Raw genomic sequence first — 18,894 nt, 5'->3', positions numbered from 1 at the left:
TTATTTTATCTCTCACTTCTTTTTCCAGGTCTCGATAGCGAGACAGTGGTATTATTTCCAATACCTGTTCACTACTGATGCTATCAATTTCTATTTTATATCTGGTTGGTTCTTTGCTGGTTTTAGTTTTCTAAGATGAGATTGTCATATTCAATTCTGTTGCTCTCATGTTAAATCTGTGAACCAGTCTGTGCAGACTATTTTTGTCTTAGGCTATCAATAATGCGTCGTCTGCGTAAGAGAGTATTTTTATTTCTTTGTTTCCCATTCTGTTATTTCTTCATTTGTTAACGCTTTTGATGATTTCATCCATGATCAAATTGAAGGACATGGGGCTCAGTGAATCCCCTTGTCTTATTCCGCTGTCTTTTCTGACTTTCATTTTATTTATTTAACACATGTATTACATGTGAGTTTTTCTACCCTTTTGTGCGTATTTTGGACGTATTTTGAAAATATCTTTCTCGAACAGTTCTCGAACAACTACGAAAACAATGCGAAGTTTTAAATTCCATAAAAATCAGGAAATTGCAACACTTGGGGCACATCATGAGAGGTAAAAATACGAACTACTAAGGAATATAATGCAGGGTAAAATCAAAGGCAGAAGAAGCGTAGGAAGACGCAAAATATCGTGGCTACGCAATCTCCGTGAATGGTTTGGATGCAATTCAATTGAACTATTCAGGCGCGTAATCAACAAAATTATTATTACCAGAATGATTTCCAATCTCCGAAAGGAGCGGAACTTGAAGAAGAAGAAGAGAATGTGAGTTTGTTCGCTGCAAAATATAAAAACTGCATACGAAAGCTGAACTCTTTACATTTAAAACGCATCTTGATTTTTGTCAATAGGTCACTTGAATCAAAAGATATCGAATTTTTGCCGACCCGATGATACAAATTTTATTGAACATTGATTTCGCGCGCTTAGCGGATATGGAAAATCGACGGTCGCTTCAAGCGTTGTTTCTAACGGTTCATGCTACACAAAAAATTTTTATAAACATTTTTGTTTAACATTATCCAAGCTACCTACATATTTTATTTAAAACATTTTTTTCTATGGTGTACAGATTCTTGGCAAATCGATTTTTTTGCGTTTGCCTAATAGGGGGGGTTTTAGGGGCAAGCCCGGGGGTAAAAGCGGTAAACTTTTTTGCACCTTTTTGGGGTCTCAAAATTATTATTCTCTCCAAAATCCAACTCTCTGACGACTGGACTAAATACAAGTAAAATTTATAAATACTAAGGTTACGTGATATCATAATAGCATTGAGCTTGTTTTTGACAAGTCACAGGATTTGATTGGTCAAATATATAGCGTAGGATGTGTGTATCTAATTGGTGAAAAGGAGGAGATACTGAAGTGAAGGGAGTCAGGTTTTGGCCGGGAAAAGGAAGATTACTGTGATTTGAATGTCGGAAGAAGCAAGTTTGTTTTTGTTCCATAAACTGCAGTGAAAGTTTACAGAGTTCTTGTCAAATAATAATTGAGAAAGGTGTTTTGTGTCTGTGGAACAAGCCCCAAGAATTGGTAGCAGTGGACAACGAAAGTACATCCTGTAAGAAAGAAACAGGTGTACAGTATATTTGTTATTAGTCGACTAAGTGAAAATTCTTTCGACTAGAAAGAAATTGGGTTCCTGTGAGATAGGAGTTTGCTCCAAAAGTTTTTGAAAAGACTGTTGCAGCGATCGTGTGTGCGATAGACGTTGACCAGCAGAGAAAATAGCAGGCGTGTGTAGAGCAACTGAGAGTACGAGCAAAAGGTGGGCAGATCACAGTCGTAAGAAGAAAAGGAGCCAGTGGAGAATTCTTGGAAATAAAAGGTTAGTTTACAGTATAATCAACAAAGACTTTCAACTACAATCATAACTAGATCATGAATAATTTGGTTTTTTTTTATATTTTATTCAGTGATTTCATTTCACAATAAATATCTTCTCTGAATTCAGATATAAAAAAATTAAATAAGTAATATTTCTTAAACGAAAATTCTTTGCCTTGATTTAATTTAAAAACGAAAAAACAGAGAAGAGATCCTTTGTTTGATTACTGAATCAGTGATTTTGAAAAGGGTCCACCTCCACTTTTTTAAAATTTACAGGAGAGGCAAAAAACTTCCTATCTTCATTTCTGTTAAGAACAAGTGTTTTTATGTATTTTTTGGTTTTATGATTGACTATACAAACCGAGGAATATTATAAAAAGATATTTTTTAATTTTAAAAGACATAGAAACCAAATGTTTTTGTAAAAGAGATGACCTGTTTTCAAAATGAACAGGTAATAAAAGTAAAAATAGTCAATATAATATGAATATTGTTTATTAGAAAGATTAAACTGCTGCACTAAATTTAGAAATAAAAACAAAAAGATTTAAAATAAATAAGGATAGTCTAATTGTGTCCTTGTTCCGCTTCTTCGGCACTGGTAGTAGACCCCATTCAAAAATCATGTTGTAGAATGGCTTGCAATTATCTGGATTGTATTGTAAAAGCCTTCAATTTTTTTTATGTATATTGGAATTTTCCCCGATAGGCAGGAAGATTTTGAGGATCGGGTAAAAACATGGGTGAACTGCCCTTTTACTGCAACTGCAACTTTTAAAATTTGAAAACGTTCTTAGAGAATGCCATCAATGTACGGTTTAGCTAACGTTATACCCAAATTATCTGAGGAAAAGCTAAATTCATAATAAGAGTTAATACTGAAACTAACCTTTTTGTTTTTTTTTTAACTTCTTTACCAAAGCTTCCTGTGAACCTTTTTTTTAAATCTAGCCACCATTTTTTTAAAGCAGCTACATCTATGTAAGTAATATGGTCTAATATCAAATTTATTATGACTAGATGAAGACACGATTAAATCTTCATATTCCTCTACAGAGAAAATCCTGTTGTAGAGGCGAATTTTTTTAGCGGTAAAATCTCTTGTCCCAATCATTAAATGAGTGGCCTCGTTGTGGAAAGAAAATAGTAATTTTTTTGATGATCTTGGTCATTACTAGGGCCAGAAGATATCGAATAACAGTATTATTGCGATTCTGACCTGGACATCGGTCACAAAAGAGATGCAGCTCTTCTTACAAACAGGTTTATACAACTACTAAATAATAATAAACCGTTATACTGTGTGTAGGTACAACTGGCTGTTCATTTTGAAAATGGGTTATCTCTATGAGATGACTCGTTTTCAAACTGAACTGGTTTGTGGGGTATGCTGTATTTACGGTAATAATAATGAAAGTTGGCCCGTTTTTATATGGAATAGTGGAGAATGACATGTCAAAAAAGTGGAGATGACCCCTTTTCATAATGACCAATTCAAGTACAAACAATTATTGACAATTTGTATAGGAATTTTAATGAATTTGTAATTTTAATTAAGCGGATTAGCGCATATGATATATGTTTTTGATTAATTGTAAAACTGTCTTTTGAATTTTTTTTTTATTTTGTTTTAATAAATTATTTAATAGTTTAAAATCACAACATTATTTGGTTTAATTCATTTTCCTATTGTCCATCTTTTCCTCAAAGGCAACTGCTTAAAGAATACTTTGAAGCGACTTATTATAATTAACGATAAGAAGAGCCCTGAGATCAAATTTTAATTAAAATTAACTTATTTGTTTTTCCATATTAAGCCTAAGGCACATTAAATCAATTAAAAATATATAAGGTCCAAATTTGCAAATCATCATAACATATATATATATATATATATATATATATATATATATATATATATATATATATATATATATATATATTGTTATGATGTATTGTTTGTTAATGATGAGCAATGAGGATTTTTAATAATATAATATATAGGGTTTTTATCGCGGTTCTCAAAGAATTAGTTTGTAAGTACTTTTTTAAATTATCTTTATTATAACTATTATGAAACACACATATATATCTAACCTAGCCAATGTAAATTTAAAATAAACTATCTTTAAATTGATATTCTTATAAAACTAATTAAATTCTATAGACAATGTAAAATTTAAACAAACTATCTTCAAAATTGAAATTGTTATGACACTAACTAAATTATATTAACAAAATTTTGTACCCTTCTTTCACTGAATGCCTAAATGAACTGTTTTCCACTATATAGATTCTAATCACCACTAAATGTCTTCGTACTTCGGTTATCCTTGTTTTTGTGAAATTACTTTTTCCAATTATCAGCTTCTACCAATTTAAGATATATTTTTCTTCACCAGCATTTATAAACCACCAAGCAAACCAGCAAACAGCATTTATATTTATTATTCTTTTCAACATACCAATATCCAATTATTATAAGTTGATTTATACTAATCTCCAATCATAATATAATTTTAATTTCTTCCAATATCCAACCAATATTCTTCTAATATACTTTTTTAATTTTTAATAATTATTTGTGTATAATTATAAATGTGCATTAAAAATATATGCATAATTTTTAATCTTCATTTAACTCACTATATTAAACAATTGGACTATTTGTAACTGATTCACTGACTCCAACTAACTTTCATATTTCTTACTAAACTGCCTGACTAAAACTGCCATCTTGAATCCAAATCACGGGTATTTATATCTTTTCAATCTTCCAGAACCATCTGGTAAGAAATCATGTTCGATTTAGTTCTATTTCTTCTATATGGATGTTCTCGAAAAAAGTATCTGTTCCATCCACTGACATAATCATTATTCCAGAATGTTCCAACATAAACAAAGGTCAAATTCTGCATTCTGGAGAATTCGTTAATGTTCTATTGATAATTTTGTTTACATTTAGGCTTTTCAGATCAGAATAAACACTTAAATCAGTAAATATATATAAATTAAACATTTTAAACTAACATTATTATTATAACCCCACTTTATATTCCTAAAATGTCACTTGGAGAGTAAGTATATCTGTCTGTCACTCACATATGTATAGTTGGTTGCCTAGTCACATGGGTCACTTAAATATATCTACCACATTATAATTACTAAAATACAACTTTTTACAATTATTATATGCTAATTTCTTAAAAATGCCCTCACATAAATAATTTTTATTAAATTCTCTAGTATATAACTTCTTAAAATAACCAAATACTTTTTTATATCTAATATTATCTAGTATACAACTTATAAACCATTTTCTATAAACACTAATTATATCAATATATATATATATATATATATATATATATATTATATATATATATATATATATATATATATATATATATTATATAATCCATTTATATATTGGATTATTCTTTTAAATTATACAGAAAAAACCATGTAATTATAATTTACACGTTGTTGTTTTGGGCTTTGGAACTTTGGAGACCAAATAAAAAACAACACTTGTTTTATAAAATCGACTCTGTTATTTCGAAGCCCATTGTGAAGAAAGTCGTCGTTTCAAAAAGCTCAAAATAACATCATTTGTTTTCGAACATTAGTCTTGTAGTGGTTGTTTTCGTTTCTCCTTTATTTTCGACGTTGGTGAGTAAATTGTCCATCGAAAAGATACAAGGGAAGGATGCGACTGCTTTAAAACTTCAAAACTGTGAGTGTATTCCAGTTACATCGCGTAAAATGGGCATTTTATTCTTCTATTTATCGGCACTTCTTCTATAGTGTTGTGAAGGTCGTTAAAGCGAGACAATACGGTCGCTCTGTTTATATATTTTATTTCTATTAAGATCCAAAGCAAGAAACAATATTAAAAGGTTTTAATTGTAAATTAAACTATATATTTTTGTGTCAAATCAAAATTTGATAATAGTTGTTGCACTATTTTGTTGTATTTTATTTCAGTTTTTTTATATTTATTTTGTTTAAACCAAACAGGGGTTTTAGCAGAACAAAATACAAAACGGGATAAAGACATATACATATATATATATATATATATATATATATATATATATATATATATATATATATATATATATATATATATATATATATATATATATATATATATATATATATATATATATATATATATATATATATATATATATATATATATGTTATATGAGAAAATATTAACCTTGAACTAGCTTAAGTTCGCCGACTTCAGATTTCATCATCCCATTCCCATAGAAACCGCTGAGCACGCATTAGAACTTTGTACGAACCGTTGGCCAATATTCATGGGAACAGCAATTCAGCACTTCATACCAAACATATAAATTACCATTCTCAGATGCCGGAACCACTCTTAGCTGCAACTTCGACCAGTCCAGTTATTGTAGTCATTTTAAATTAATTTAATTTTGTACTATTATTTAATATTTAATTTGTAACAAATAAAGTTCTTTTTTTAAAAAGTCAAATACGTGATTAGTGATCTAACAATTGGCGCAAAGTCAGTAGGATCCGGTTAACGTTGCTAGAACACGTGTATACTCACTGGCAGCGGCGGATTCTCATCCCTTAACGGAACAAAGAATCTACGGAAGTCCTCACTCCTGTGACCTACGGAAGGAACACCTAGTGAAGCCCCTGGTAGCCGAGCAGAGAGAACAAGACAACCCTTAAAGAAGAAAGCATCTCCGAACAACCTCACTCCTGTGATCTACGGAAGGAACACCTAGTGAAGCCCCTGGTAGCTGAGCAGAGAGAACAAGGCGTCCCGATGTTCTTCTTTATGTAAGTGGATTTTGAATCATCTCGTTAATAATTTGTTATAATAATTTACGAAATTGACTATACTGCAAGTCAATTAATCAAGATACATAAAAAAATACAAGTTGATTATCTAATATTTGAAATTATTGATATTGACATATTTCTTTCATACTATTTTATACTGATATTTTATTGACATATTTTTTACTTGCTATATTTTTGGTATATTTTCTCTTGCAATATTTTTATTTGGTATATTTGATACATTTTTATTGATATATTATTTGATATTTTTATATTGATACATTTTGCCCTTTATATACCACCACATTTTTTTTCTCCCTAATATACTGATATATTTTATATTTCTCCATACTTCTATTTTTCATTTTCGTTTAAAAATATCTCGAAAAATGCCTGAGACACGTTCCCAGACTCAACAAGAAATCGAACCATACAAGCTTTCGGAAATATTTTCTATTATCCCAGAATTTGAAGGCGATCCGATTTCTCTTTCTACATTTTTAGATGCGTGCGACTGTGCTTTTAAAATGGCCACAGGCGATCAGCGCGTTCTATTAACGATTCACGTAAAAAATAAACTCAAAGGTAAAGCTGCACAGCTTATTAATTCTAGAAAACCAATTTCTTATACAGAAATAAAACAATTACTAAATCTACATTTCGGAGACAGTAGAGACCTGACCTCTTTAATACAAGACTTACAAAGACTAAAACAACTATCTAACGAATCTCCTCTAACTTTCTTTAACCGTTTACAAGTTCTGAATGCAAAAATGCACGCCTCGATCCAAGTAGCAAATTTATCCCCAGATCAAAAAACTGCCCAATGTGACTTAATCGATACCATGGCCCTAAACACACTTTTAACCGGGTTAGAACCTCGTCTAGGACAAATTATTAGGGCTAGTAATCCAAAAGATCTCATTGAAGCAAGCAATCGTATTAGACGCGAACTTCAATTGTCATATTTTGAAGAACAAAAATCTAATTCTAGATCAACTATTCCTAAACCCTCTCAACCAATGAGAAGACCCTCATCTCAGTTTACAAAATGTACAAATTGTGGCCGCATTGGTCATCTAAATAGTGAATGCCGCTCTTCACGTTTCGTACAGCCAAACCAAACTTTTTCTAGGCCACACGGTTACCAAAACCAATATAATAATGGACCTAACAACTATCAAAACAATCAGAATCCTAATAGGAATCAATATTCGTCCAACAATCCAAATTTCAACCAACAGAGACCGTCCTTTTCATCTCAAAATCAAAATCAAAATCGTCCATCTGTTATTCAAAGAAACCCAAACTTCCAAAGAGCACATGTTTTAAACGAATACCCTGATGAAATGACGACTAACTATTATACAGACGAATACTATACAGATAATTATTATAATACCGATAATTATGAAAACTATGAAACAGATTATTATACAGAAAATAATCCACAAACTGATAACATTTACGAAACCAATAACACACAAAATTATCAGGATTTTCTTTCACTTCAGAATCAAAATCATCCTCCCAATCATACGAACCCCTTAACGGATATTACGAATATCCAAGAACAAATCCAAGCACTCAACTTAGACAACTTTCATCCGGATCTCAATTTTCCCGAACAGACATTCATGTAACCCCATTTCATACAATGAGTTCCAAAAATTTATATTACATTAACGATGCTACCAACACTTTTAAACTTTTAATCGACACTGGTGCTGGAATCACTGTTTTCAAAGAAAACACAGCACGCAATTATCATAATAGATTTCCTGAAAACGTTACTATTCAAGGTATAACCGATCAAAAATTGTTAATAACAGAATCTGTCCTAATTCCCTTCACTGACAATAATCCTCACAAAGTCTTTATTTTCAATTTAGACATTGATTTCGATGGCATAATAGGCCTAGACTTTCTAGATCATTATGAATGCGTAATAGATCTTAAATCCCGACAGTTGCATACAAATTTTAAAACTGTCACCCTTCACAAAGTAGGACACGAGACAAACACACCTCCTAAAGACAAAACACCGACACACCCCACAGAAATAAGACAAAACGAACCTAAAATAAAAATTAAATCAGATTCTAAACAGGAATCAAATTTAAAATATCAAAACCCTATAAATGAAAAATATACTATCGTAAACAATCGAGATCAAGACAAAAATCTTGAAAGACCAGAGAGAAAACGAATAAAAGGAAAAAATAGAATTACCATTGACAGCCGGACCGAACAAATATGCAGACTAAAATGCAACTTATTAAATACAGATGCCATATTATCAGCTCAAGAAATAGAAAAAGTTAGATTACCTCATGCATTAGTCCATGTAGATGAAAATGGAGAATTCTTAACTTCCGTACTAAATGCTAATGCTATGCCGAAGACAATCGAATTTTCAGACATTTCAATCGAACCTTTCAAAAATTCGGAGACAATCCTATCCTACAACGGAAATGATTTTGAAGAACCCGTAGTAGATAGAACACGAATAATTAAAGAACAACTAAGAATTGATCATCTAAATTGCGAAGAACAAGAACTAATTCTAGATATATGTACTGAATACGCAGATATATTTTATGTCGAAGGCGACAAACTGACCTTCACAAACGAAATCAAGCACAAAATCGAAACAAACAACGCTAAACCTATCTTCACTAAATCCTATAGATATCCTCAAATACATAAGGAAGAGGTAAAGACGCAAATTAATAAAATGTTAGAAGAAGGAATAATCCAGAAAAGTGTCTCGCCCTGGTCGAGTCCAGTCTGGGTCGTACCGAAGAAATTAGATGCGTCAGGAAAACAAAAATGGCGAGTTGTTATTGATTATCGAAAACTCAACGAACTCACAGTACAAGACCGTTATCCTCTACCACAAATATCAGAACTATTGGACCAACTAGGAAGATGCCAATACTTCACAACACTAGATTTAGCGTCTGGATTTCACCAGATTGAAATCGAGCCACAAGACATCCAGAAAACGGCCTTTTCCGTCGAAAATGGACATTACGAATTTGTTCGCATGCCATTCGGACTAATGAATGCTCCATCTACTTTCCAGAGAGTAATGGACAACATCCTCTTAGGAATACAAAACGAAAGATGCTTAGTGTATATGGATGACATAATTATCTATTCACCCACTATTCATGATCACATGTCACGACTAACAGAAGTTTTTAAAAGGTTACGAAAAGCAAATTTAAAAATACAGCCAGACAAGTGCGAATTTTTAAGAAAAGAAGTAGCATATTTAGGCCACCTTGTAACAGAAAATGGTGTAAAAACAAATCCAGCTAAAATATCTTGTATCAAAAACTTCCCGGAACCAAAGAACACCAAAGAAATAAAGTCATTCTTAGGCTTAGCCGGTTACTATAGAAGATTTATTCCAAATTTTGCCAAAATTTCTAAACCACTTACGAAACTACTTCAGAAAGACGTACCTTTTATTTTTAATTCTGATTGTAAAGAAGCCTTTAACGAACTCAAAAATATTTTAACTTCAGATCCAATACTTATATATCCCAATTTTGAGGAACCATTTTTACTAACAACTTACGCTAGTGCATTCGCGATTGGAGCCGTTCTATCGCAAGGCCCTATTGGAAAAGATTTACCCATAGCTTATGCCTCCAGAACATTATGCGGTGCCGAAACAAAATATTCGACTATAGAGAGAGAACTATTAGCTATCGTATGGGCAGTCAAACATTTTAGACCATATCTTTTTGGCCGAAAATTCACCCTGATTACCGATCATCGACCCCTTACATGGCTTTTCTCGATAAAAGATCCCGGAAGCCGATTAGCGCGTTGGCGCCTAAAACTCGAAGAATACAATTATAAAATAGAACATCGCGCAGGAAAAATAAACAGAAATGCAGATGCCCTCTCAAGGATAAAGATTAACCATTTCAAGGATTGTGCAAACTTTCAATCAAAAATCTCATTACATGCATCGAATGAAGATGACACGGAAACTCAAGAAAACGAAGACGACGATGAAGAAAATATAGAAAAAATGTCCGAAGAACTTGACAAGTTTATCGAACTGTATAGAACTAAGTCAATAATCGATTATTCTAAAATTGAAACATCGAATACGGACTTATTAGACAAATCCAACAAAAATATTGTTACATTTTTTTGGCAAAATAAACTTGAAGAACTCCACGAGAAAATAATGAATGACATATTCGAAGAAAACATGGAATATAGTAACCGAAGAATTAATATTGTACACAGCAAAACTGTAAAAGATCGAAAATATTTTATTATACCATTACCGTTTGATCCCGAACGAGTAATATCACACTTGTTTCTTGTACTTTTTGCAAATAAAGATCAATTCGATGAATCAAAAATATATTGCGTCGAAAATAATCTCGAACTACCTATCCTAGAGATATTTTCTTATATTTTTGCTGACAAAGAATTAAAATTAAGAATCTGTCAAAATATAATTAAAACAGCCAGCGAAGACGAAATCCCTCAAATTTTAGATCATTACCATTGCGGTAAAAACAACTTACATCGAGGAATAAACGAAACTGTCAGAAGAATAAAGCAGAAATACAATTGGAAGAATTTAACAAAAGATGTAGAGAAATTTGTAAAAGCATGTGAAATTTGCCAAAAAGTTAAGATTTGCAGGAAAAACTTAAGTGGACCACTAGTCATAACAGAAACTCCAAAAACACCATTCGAAAGAATAAATATGGACATATTCGAATACCCTACTAGGAACTACGCTTTAACTATTCGTGACGAATTGACAAAATTCACGCAAGCCTATCCTTTGGAAGACAAAAAGGCAGTAACAGTAGTCAAGACACTCCTACTCTTTTTTCAACACTATGGAACACCACTAAGAATTCATTGTGACTGCGGTCGAGAATTCGAGAATGCTATAATCAAAGATCTATGCGAATTATACGACATTAAACTAACATTTTCTAGCGTTAACCATCCACAATCTAATGGATCTATAGAAAGGTTTCATGCCACACTCTCAGAAATGATTAGAGCAAATCAAGCCGAGAACCCAAACGATCATCCCTTTACTATACTTCCTTATGCAATAATATGCTATAACAACACAAAAAATAAGACCCACGGTTTCACACCATATGAACTTATATTTGGGCACACTGCAGGCCGACCACCAGAAACTCTATACAATCAAAAAACACTAATGAGTAAATATATTCGAGACCTGAATAACCGCATGGAATATTTTTACAAAGTAGCCAGAGCAAAAACAGAAAGACAGAAAGAAAAGGCAAAAGTAAGATTTGACGAGAATATTTCAGAACGAAGACCTGATTTTAAAATTGGTGACAAAGTTTACGTAAAAGAATCACAAATTAAATCAAAATCGGATAATCTTTTTAATAGACCTTTCGAAATTCAAGAAGTTTTTACAAATTCCGCAATTATCCTTAACCCCAAAACTAACCAAACCTCTAAAGTAAATTTTGACAGACTCAAACCTTATTTTGAATAATTTTCCTTTACAGATTCTATGGACTCCTTCCTATCGTCCAATCCCAAATTCTCCTCACTCCAATTAATAACACAATTGGAATATTTTTTCATGAAAAAAGAACTATACGAATATCTAATGACAAATGGACTTTACTTGTTTACAAAGAATTATTACCTATCAAAACTACAATATCCAATAATGACAGAATTTTGGAAAACCTGTTAGAAAAATTTATTAACGTGGATACACCGAGAAAACTTGCCTTTCAAGCCGAAGTACAGACACATGTTAGTCTGCTAAAACAAATCTCAAACTCCGTTAATTTAAAATATAAAGAAATAACCTCTGACACAGTACCTTATAATAAACGCCTAAAACGCGGTTTAGTAAATGGTATTGGAACAATCTGGAAATCTATTACTGGAAATTTAGACGCCTCTGATGGCGAATACTTTAATAAATGTATAAATAAGATAAATTCCGATGAAACTCAAATTGAAAATCTCCTAAAAAATCAAATATCTGTTACCACTTCAGTTATAAGAACTTTCAACACTACAATTCAAAAATTGCAAATAGACGAAGAAACTTTTAACAAAGACTTAAAAACTATCGAGACTACACTTCTGGACATTAATAATGACATATCCTTTTACCAAGCACAATTACAAATACTAGATTTATGTGAGTCCTTAATGGAAAGCTACGTATTTTTAGAAAATTATTTAAATGATATACTAAATTCTATAACATTCTCTCGCCTGCAAATTCTACATAGTTCTATTATTTCGCCCATAGACTTAATGGACGCATCAAAAGAAATCTCACAGTCATTACAAAATAACGTATTGCCTCTACCCACTTATATGTCAAATATAGCTCAGTATATTGACATAATAAAACTGCAAGCTTATCAGCTTGATTCAAAAATTGTTTTCGTTCTCGAAATTCCGTTAGTTGATCCCGAAATATTCACCTTGTATCAATTATATTCAATACCAATATTAGATAATCAAACTGGTTTTCATCATATACTTTCAACTGTTCATAAATACATAGCGCGAGATGATGATTCAATTTCATATGTCTTACCCATGGACACCGAAAAATGCAAACAAATCAGTCAAAACCAAAGAATGTGTACAGACATTCTTTCGTATCCCATAGACACAGATGCTATATGTGAAGCCCAGCTTTTGAAACCTCTTAGCAACTTACCAAAAACTTGCCAGATGTCCATGCTCTTGGCACAAGGTTACAATGTACAAGAAATTGACCGAAATTTATGGTTACTAACCATTTCCGATCCATTACCAGTAACAATCAAATGTGCAAGAAAAGACGTCACTACACAAATAATCAAAACAAATTCAATCTTAAGATTAATTCCCGAATGTATTGCATTCATCGGCAGTACCAGAATTCATGCTAGAGACCAAATTGAGAAATATACAAATATCACGTATAGAAGTCACCCAGTTAACGTACCCTACAGATGCTGTGACCATTTTGAGACAAAGAGTCACCTATCAAAATTGAAACCACTTAAACTCAGTAAGATCAACGTAGATGACTTAAATATTGCACAACACAAATTGGACCAATATTCAGAAGAACTGGACCATATTATGAGCCAATCATTCATTGAGGAACATCTACCCTTATTCACTATATCAACCTTATCCCTGATTATTATCCTAGTTATCTTATACCTTTTCTGCAAATACCGAACCAAAATATTCCCAAAAATTGCAATCTCCTTGTCCCAGGATCAGCGTCCAACTTCATTACCACGCAGAAATTCCATTAGACAGAAACTTCAGGGCTTAGCCTCCTTCAGAAGAAGACCCAATGTCCAACAAGAAAGCGAAGCAGAAACACCAATTACTCTGTAAAAGTCAAAGCAATGGCATTGACTTTTCACTAATAAGGGGAGCTGTTATATGAGAAAATATTAACCTTGAACTAGCTTAAGTTCGCCGACTTCAGATTTCATCATCCCATTCCCATAGAAACCGCTGAGCACGCATTAGAACTTTGTACGAACCGTTGGCCAATATTCATGGGAACAGCAATTCAGCACTTCATACCAAACATATAAATTACCATTCTCAGATGCCGGAACCACTCTTAGCTGCAACTTCGACCAGTCCAGTTATTGTAGTCATTTTAAATTAATTTAATTTTGTACTATTATTTAATATTTAATTTGTAACAAATAAAGTTCTTTTTTTAAAAAGTCAAATACGTGATTAGTGATCTAACATATATAATTATATTATATTATATTATAAATAAAATTTAACCCAATACATCAATAATTAAAATATATTGTATATTATCTGATCTCTAATTAATATTTTGTTTGTCTATATATGTTGTATTTTATAAAGAAAAATACAACATATATAGACAAACAAAATATTAATTAGGGGTCAGAGGATCAGATATACAATATATTTTAATTATTGATGTATTGGGTTAAATTTTATTAAAACAAATGATGAAAAGGTTGCTGTGTCTATAAGACTCTGGTCTTATACTTACAATCCATGTTAGGTTGTAAATTTTTATTAAACGAAAGATTGGGCAACCGGTTTCGCTGTTTAAAAGTTGTTATACAGCATCATCAGGACCTCAAGAAACGAAAGGCTGAAATAGATTATATATATATATATATATATATATATATATATATATATATATATATATATATATATATATATATATATACATATATATATATATACATATATGTATATATATATATACATACATATATATATATATATATATATATATATATATATACATACATATATATACTCGATCCATGGGTATTATTTGCTGAAAAAAGAAAACGTTTGAAGATATTAGTTTTAAATCAGGTATATATGTAAAAGTATATGTTAGATTAAAATAATTTTTACAGATTATCCAAAAAAATCATTTATTTATAGAGACATACGCTAAAACTCAAAAATACAAGAATATTCAAAACTTTCTGAAATTAAGAAAAACATTGATAATAAATCAATATCTAGTGTCTCCCTCTCGGGCCCTTATAATAGCCTGTACACATCTAGGCTTTGAGGTAATTAACCTCTGGATATCAAATTGATTCAATTGGTGTCATATTTCTTGAAGAGCCGCTGTAAGTTTAGCCAAGTTGTTTGGACGGGGTACTTGTGCTCGAAGACGTCCTCCCATTATATCCCATAGAGGTTCTATGGGATTGAGATCGGGACTGCAAGCTAGCCAGTTTATACGGACGATTCCCACCTCCTCTATATATTGGTTGACGATTCTAGCACTGTGAAGACGCGCGTTGTCGTCCATAAAAATAAAATTAGGTCCAATGCAATGAAAGGAGCAAAAAGTACCACATGCTGATCTAAAATACTTGTTATGTATCTTGCAGCAGTCATATAACCTCTATCTACAATAACTCTAAATCAGTGTGGGCTTCTGAACTGATACCAGTCCAAACCATAACGGAGCCCCCCCCCCCGATAACTTATTCTTTTCACAATATTACATTAAAAATATCACTCTCCGTGTCTTCTCCAAACCCTTTCTCGGCCGTCTGGTGACCTTAGACAAACTCTGGACTCATCTGAGAACAATACATTGCTAAAATCTGCATCACTCCAGTTTTCATGTTCTCTTGCAAAAGTAAGGCGAGCTCCGCAATGTTCTATGAATAGTATTGGAGATAGGGCTGGCCTTCTGGATAATAAATTACCTTCTACAAGTCGTCGACGCACTGTCCATCTGCTTACATCCACCTTTCTTACTTCGCTCAGACGATTTGCCAGTTCAACTGAAGTTAGATGCCGATTTCTCAAATATGTTATGACCAGAAATCGATCATTTCTTTCGGATTTTACCCTTCTACGACATGATCCTGCTCTTCTTGTGAAGTTACCGATGTCGCTAAAACGCCGGACTGCTCTTTGAACCGAAGATCGACTAACACCCAACATTTCAGCTGCATAATATTGGCTAAGACCATCTTGAACTAAAGTCACCGCTCTTGCAGCATATGCCGGAGTTAGAGACATTTAGGAAGGATAATTAATTAAAAATATAACACGTTTTGAAAATAAAATCACTACACTAGTATGGTTGTTGAATTAAAAACAACATTCAATAAATATCTACTTGCTTCAGACCCTTTTTGACAAAAACCTGAAATACCAATTTGTTTTAAGAAATATAAAAAGCAATATTAAAAATATTATTTTATTTCTCGTATACGAGGATACACCTAAATTTACATACGTAATTCAATGTCTCTAAAATTATACAACTTTAAATAAATAAGAAATAAGGAATGGATTGATTGTTTTGCATCTGAGTTTACTATATATATATATATATATATATATATATATATATATATATATATATATATATATCTATATATATGCCAAGTAAGCTTTGACAAGTACTAATAAACGAGAGGATAAGTTTAGCAGATGAACAAAACAGGGTTTTCCTAGTGGAAGATCGTGTACAGATGCAATATTCGTTATGAAGCAAGTTCCTGAGAAATAACTAGAGTATAATAGACCAGCATTTCTGTGTCTGATTTACCCAAAGACATCGTTTGGCAGAGTAAGACTCAAAGATGTAATCTATATTCTGTATAATAGAAAAGTTCCCCTAAATATTATAAAAACTACCGAACATATCTACCAAAACAACAAAATGGAAGTAAGAATAGATGGACAACTTACAGAACCTATAGAAGTAGGCACCGGAATAAGACAAGGGGACTCATTGAGCCCCATACTCTTTACTTGAATCATGTATGAAGTCATCAAAAGCGTTAACAAAGAAACAGGATACAGAATGGGAAACAAAGAAACAAAAATTCTTTGTTATATATGCGTTATAACTGTGTGTTGTATGTATTTATATGTATTTGTAAGTCAAAACTGTTTCCTAAAATTTCAATATTGAAAATGGTTTATATTGTTTCTTTACAAATAATTGTATATACAGAGTATGTCATAACTAACTACATATATACTCAATATACTACTAACAATATCTTAATAAATATGGGTTGCAACTATCCTTTTTTGATATTCTTGTTTTAAATTTTACAATAGCATCTTTTTATCACATTTAATAATCCTATAAATTATTTTTTCAACCTGGTTCATATAATTTGTTTCTTATAATTAGGATTTTGCATACTTTCATTTATGTTGCACTGAAAAAAAATCAGTACCTAATATCAGAATTTTATTTCAGATTTTCTAAAATATGTCACGACGTAAAGACTTAACTCAAAAACAGCTTTAATAAGATGCTGATAAAATAATGGCTGAAGACAACGATGAAGTTTTGGCATGTTTTTCTAAGGAAATGCCAGAAGCTTACTCGGATTCAGGAAGTAGTTATGCACCTTCATTACCAAATAGCTCAAGCGCTAAATACCTCAACTCGTCTGATGAAAGTGTAAATAATAAAGATACTGCTGAAGAAGATGTTGAAAGAAAGTCGAGAGAAATCCTTATGCTGGTCCAAATGAAAACGACGACGAGTGGGTAGATATTGACAGTGAACCCACATTGTTTAAATTTACAGAGCAAGCTGGTATACAAATTAATACCCTAACCACAAGTACTACAGAAGAAATATTTGAAATAATATTTCACCAATCATTGAAGGTACAAATTTGCGAGTGGATGAAATTACGTGCCGAAATATTCAGGCGTAATTTGACAAGGTATTCGATAATAAAACATTGGACACCAGTCGATAATATTGAGCTGTGTACATTTCTTGGTTTATGCATACTAATGGGTAACATTAGTATGCCCAGCATTAAAAATTATTGGAGTACAAATGTTTTATACTTTCATCCACGTTTTGGAAATACAATGTCTAAAAATCGCTTCGAATCTATCCTTAGATGTCTGTGTTTTTACAAAGAAGCTGATGAAAAAATTTCACGTTTACATAAAATTTCACAGCTGTTAAATCACATCACCCAAAATATACAGAGTATTTTTTATCCCGATGTTAATCTCTCACATTATTACTTTGGCGTGGGAGACTTCTATTTCGTCAGTATGTTTCAAATAAAAGTGCCAAATACGCAATTAAATTATACAAACTCTGCACTCCAGATGGATTTGTGCTATAAATTCTAATTTATTCGGGCGAAGGGACAGTTTCTCAAGAGACTAGTCACGCTTATTCGGCAGTAACGAAACTAGCAGGACGTTATCTAGGCAAAGGACATACGGGATTCCTTGATAACTATTACAACAGTGTAAGTCTAGCTGAATATTTATATGAACAAAAAACACACATTGTTGGAACGTTACGAAACGATCGTAGGGGAATCCCAAATCAGTTATAACTACTAAATTAAGAAAAGGACAAAGTGTGTTTCGAAAGAAGAAAAATTTACTTGTGATAAAGTGGAAAGATAAGCGTGACGTGTTACTAATATCGACAAAACATAACGCTGCTTTTGGTAAAATCATTAATAAGAGAGGTGTTAAACTAGAGAAACCAAATGTCATAGTAAAGTATAACAAAAATATGTCGGGAATAGATCGAAGTGACCAAATGGTGTCGTACTACACAACGCCCTGAAAAACAGTCCGTTGGTATCTGAAAGTGTTTTTCCATTTATTGGATGTTTGCATTTGGAATAGCACGTAACTATATAATAAAGTTCAAGGAA

At 31.9% G+C, this 18,894-nt stretch overlaps 1 protein-coding gene across 1 annotated transcript; it reads left to right on the top strand.

Annotated features, from left to right (window-relative positions):
* The first annotated feature begins 9,848 nt into the window (after positions 1 to 9,848).
* LOC140438871 (uncharacterized) lies at positions 9,849 to 17,747 on the top strand. The gene is made up of 2 exons (XM_072528509.1): positions 9,849 to 11,211; positions 17,503 to 17,747. The coding sequence occupies exons 1-2, from the start codon at positions 9,849 to 9,851 to the stop codon at positions 17,745 to 17,747; spliced, it is 1,608 nt and encodes a 535-aa protein (XP_072384610.1).
* Positions 17,748 to 18,894: the final 1,147 nt, after the last annotated feature.

This window comes from Diabrotica undecimpunctata, chromosome 4 (assembly GCF_040954645.1).
Source record: "Diabrotica undecimpunctata isolate CICGRU chromosome 4, icDiaUnde3, whole genome shotgun sequence".
NCBI classification, from domain to species: domain Eukaryota; kingdom Metazoa; phylum Arthropoda; class Insecta; order Coleoptera; family Chrysomelidae; genus Diabrotica; species Diabrotica undecimpunctata.
The sequence above is the reverse complement of the archived record's forward strand: the minus strand, read 5'-3'. Positions and strand labels throughout refer to the sequence as shown.

Bases quoted from the DNA above. Each gene is read 5' to 3' on its own strand.
- LOC140438871 (XM_072528509.1), top strand. From the start codon at position 9,849: ATGTCACGACTAACAGAAGTTTTTAAAAGGTTACGAAAAGCAAATTTA. The intron at 11,212-17,502 runs GTAAAAACAACT...AGCTTTAATAAG, and splicing joins TTTAGATCATTACCATTGCG to ATGCTGATAAAATAATGGCT.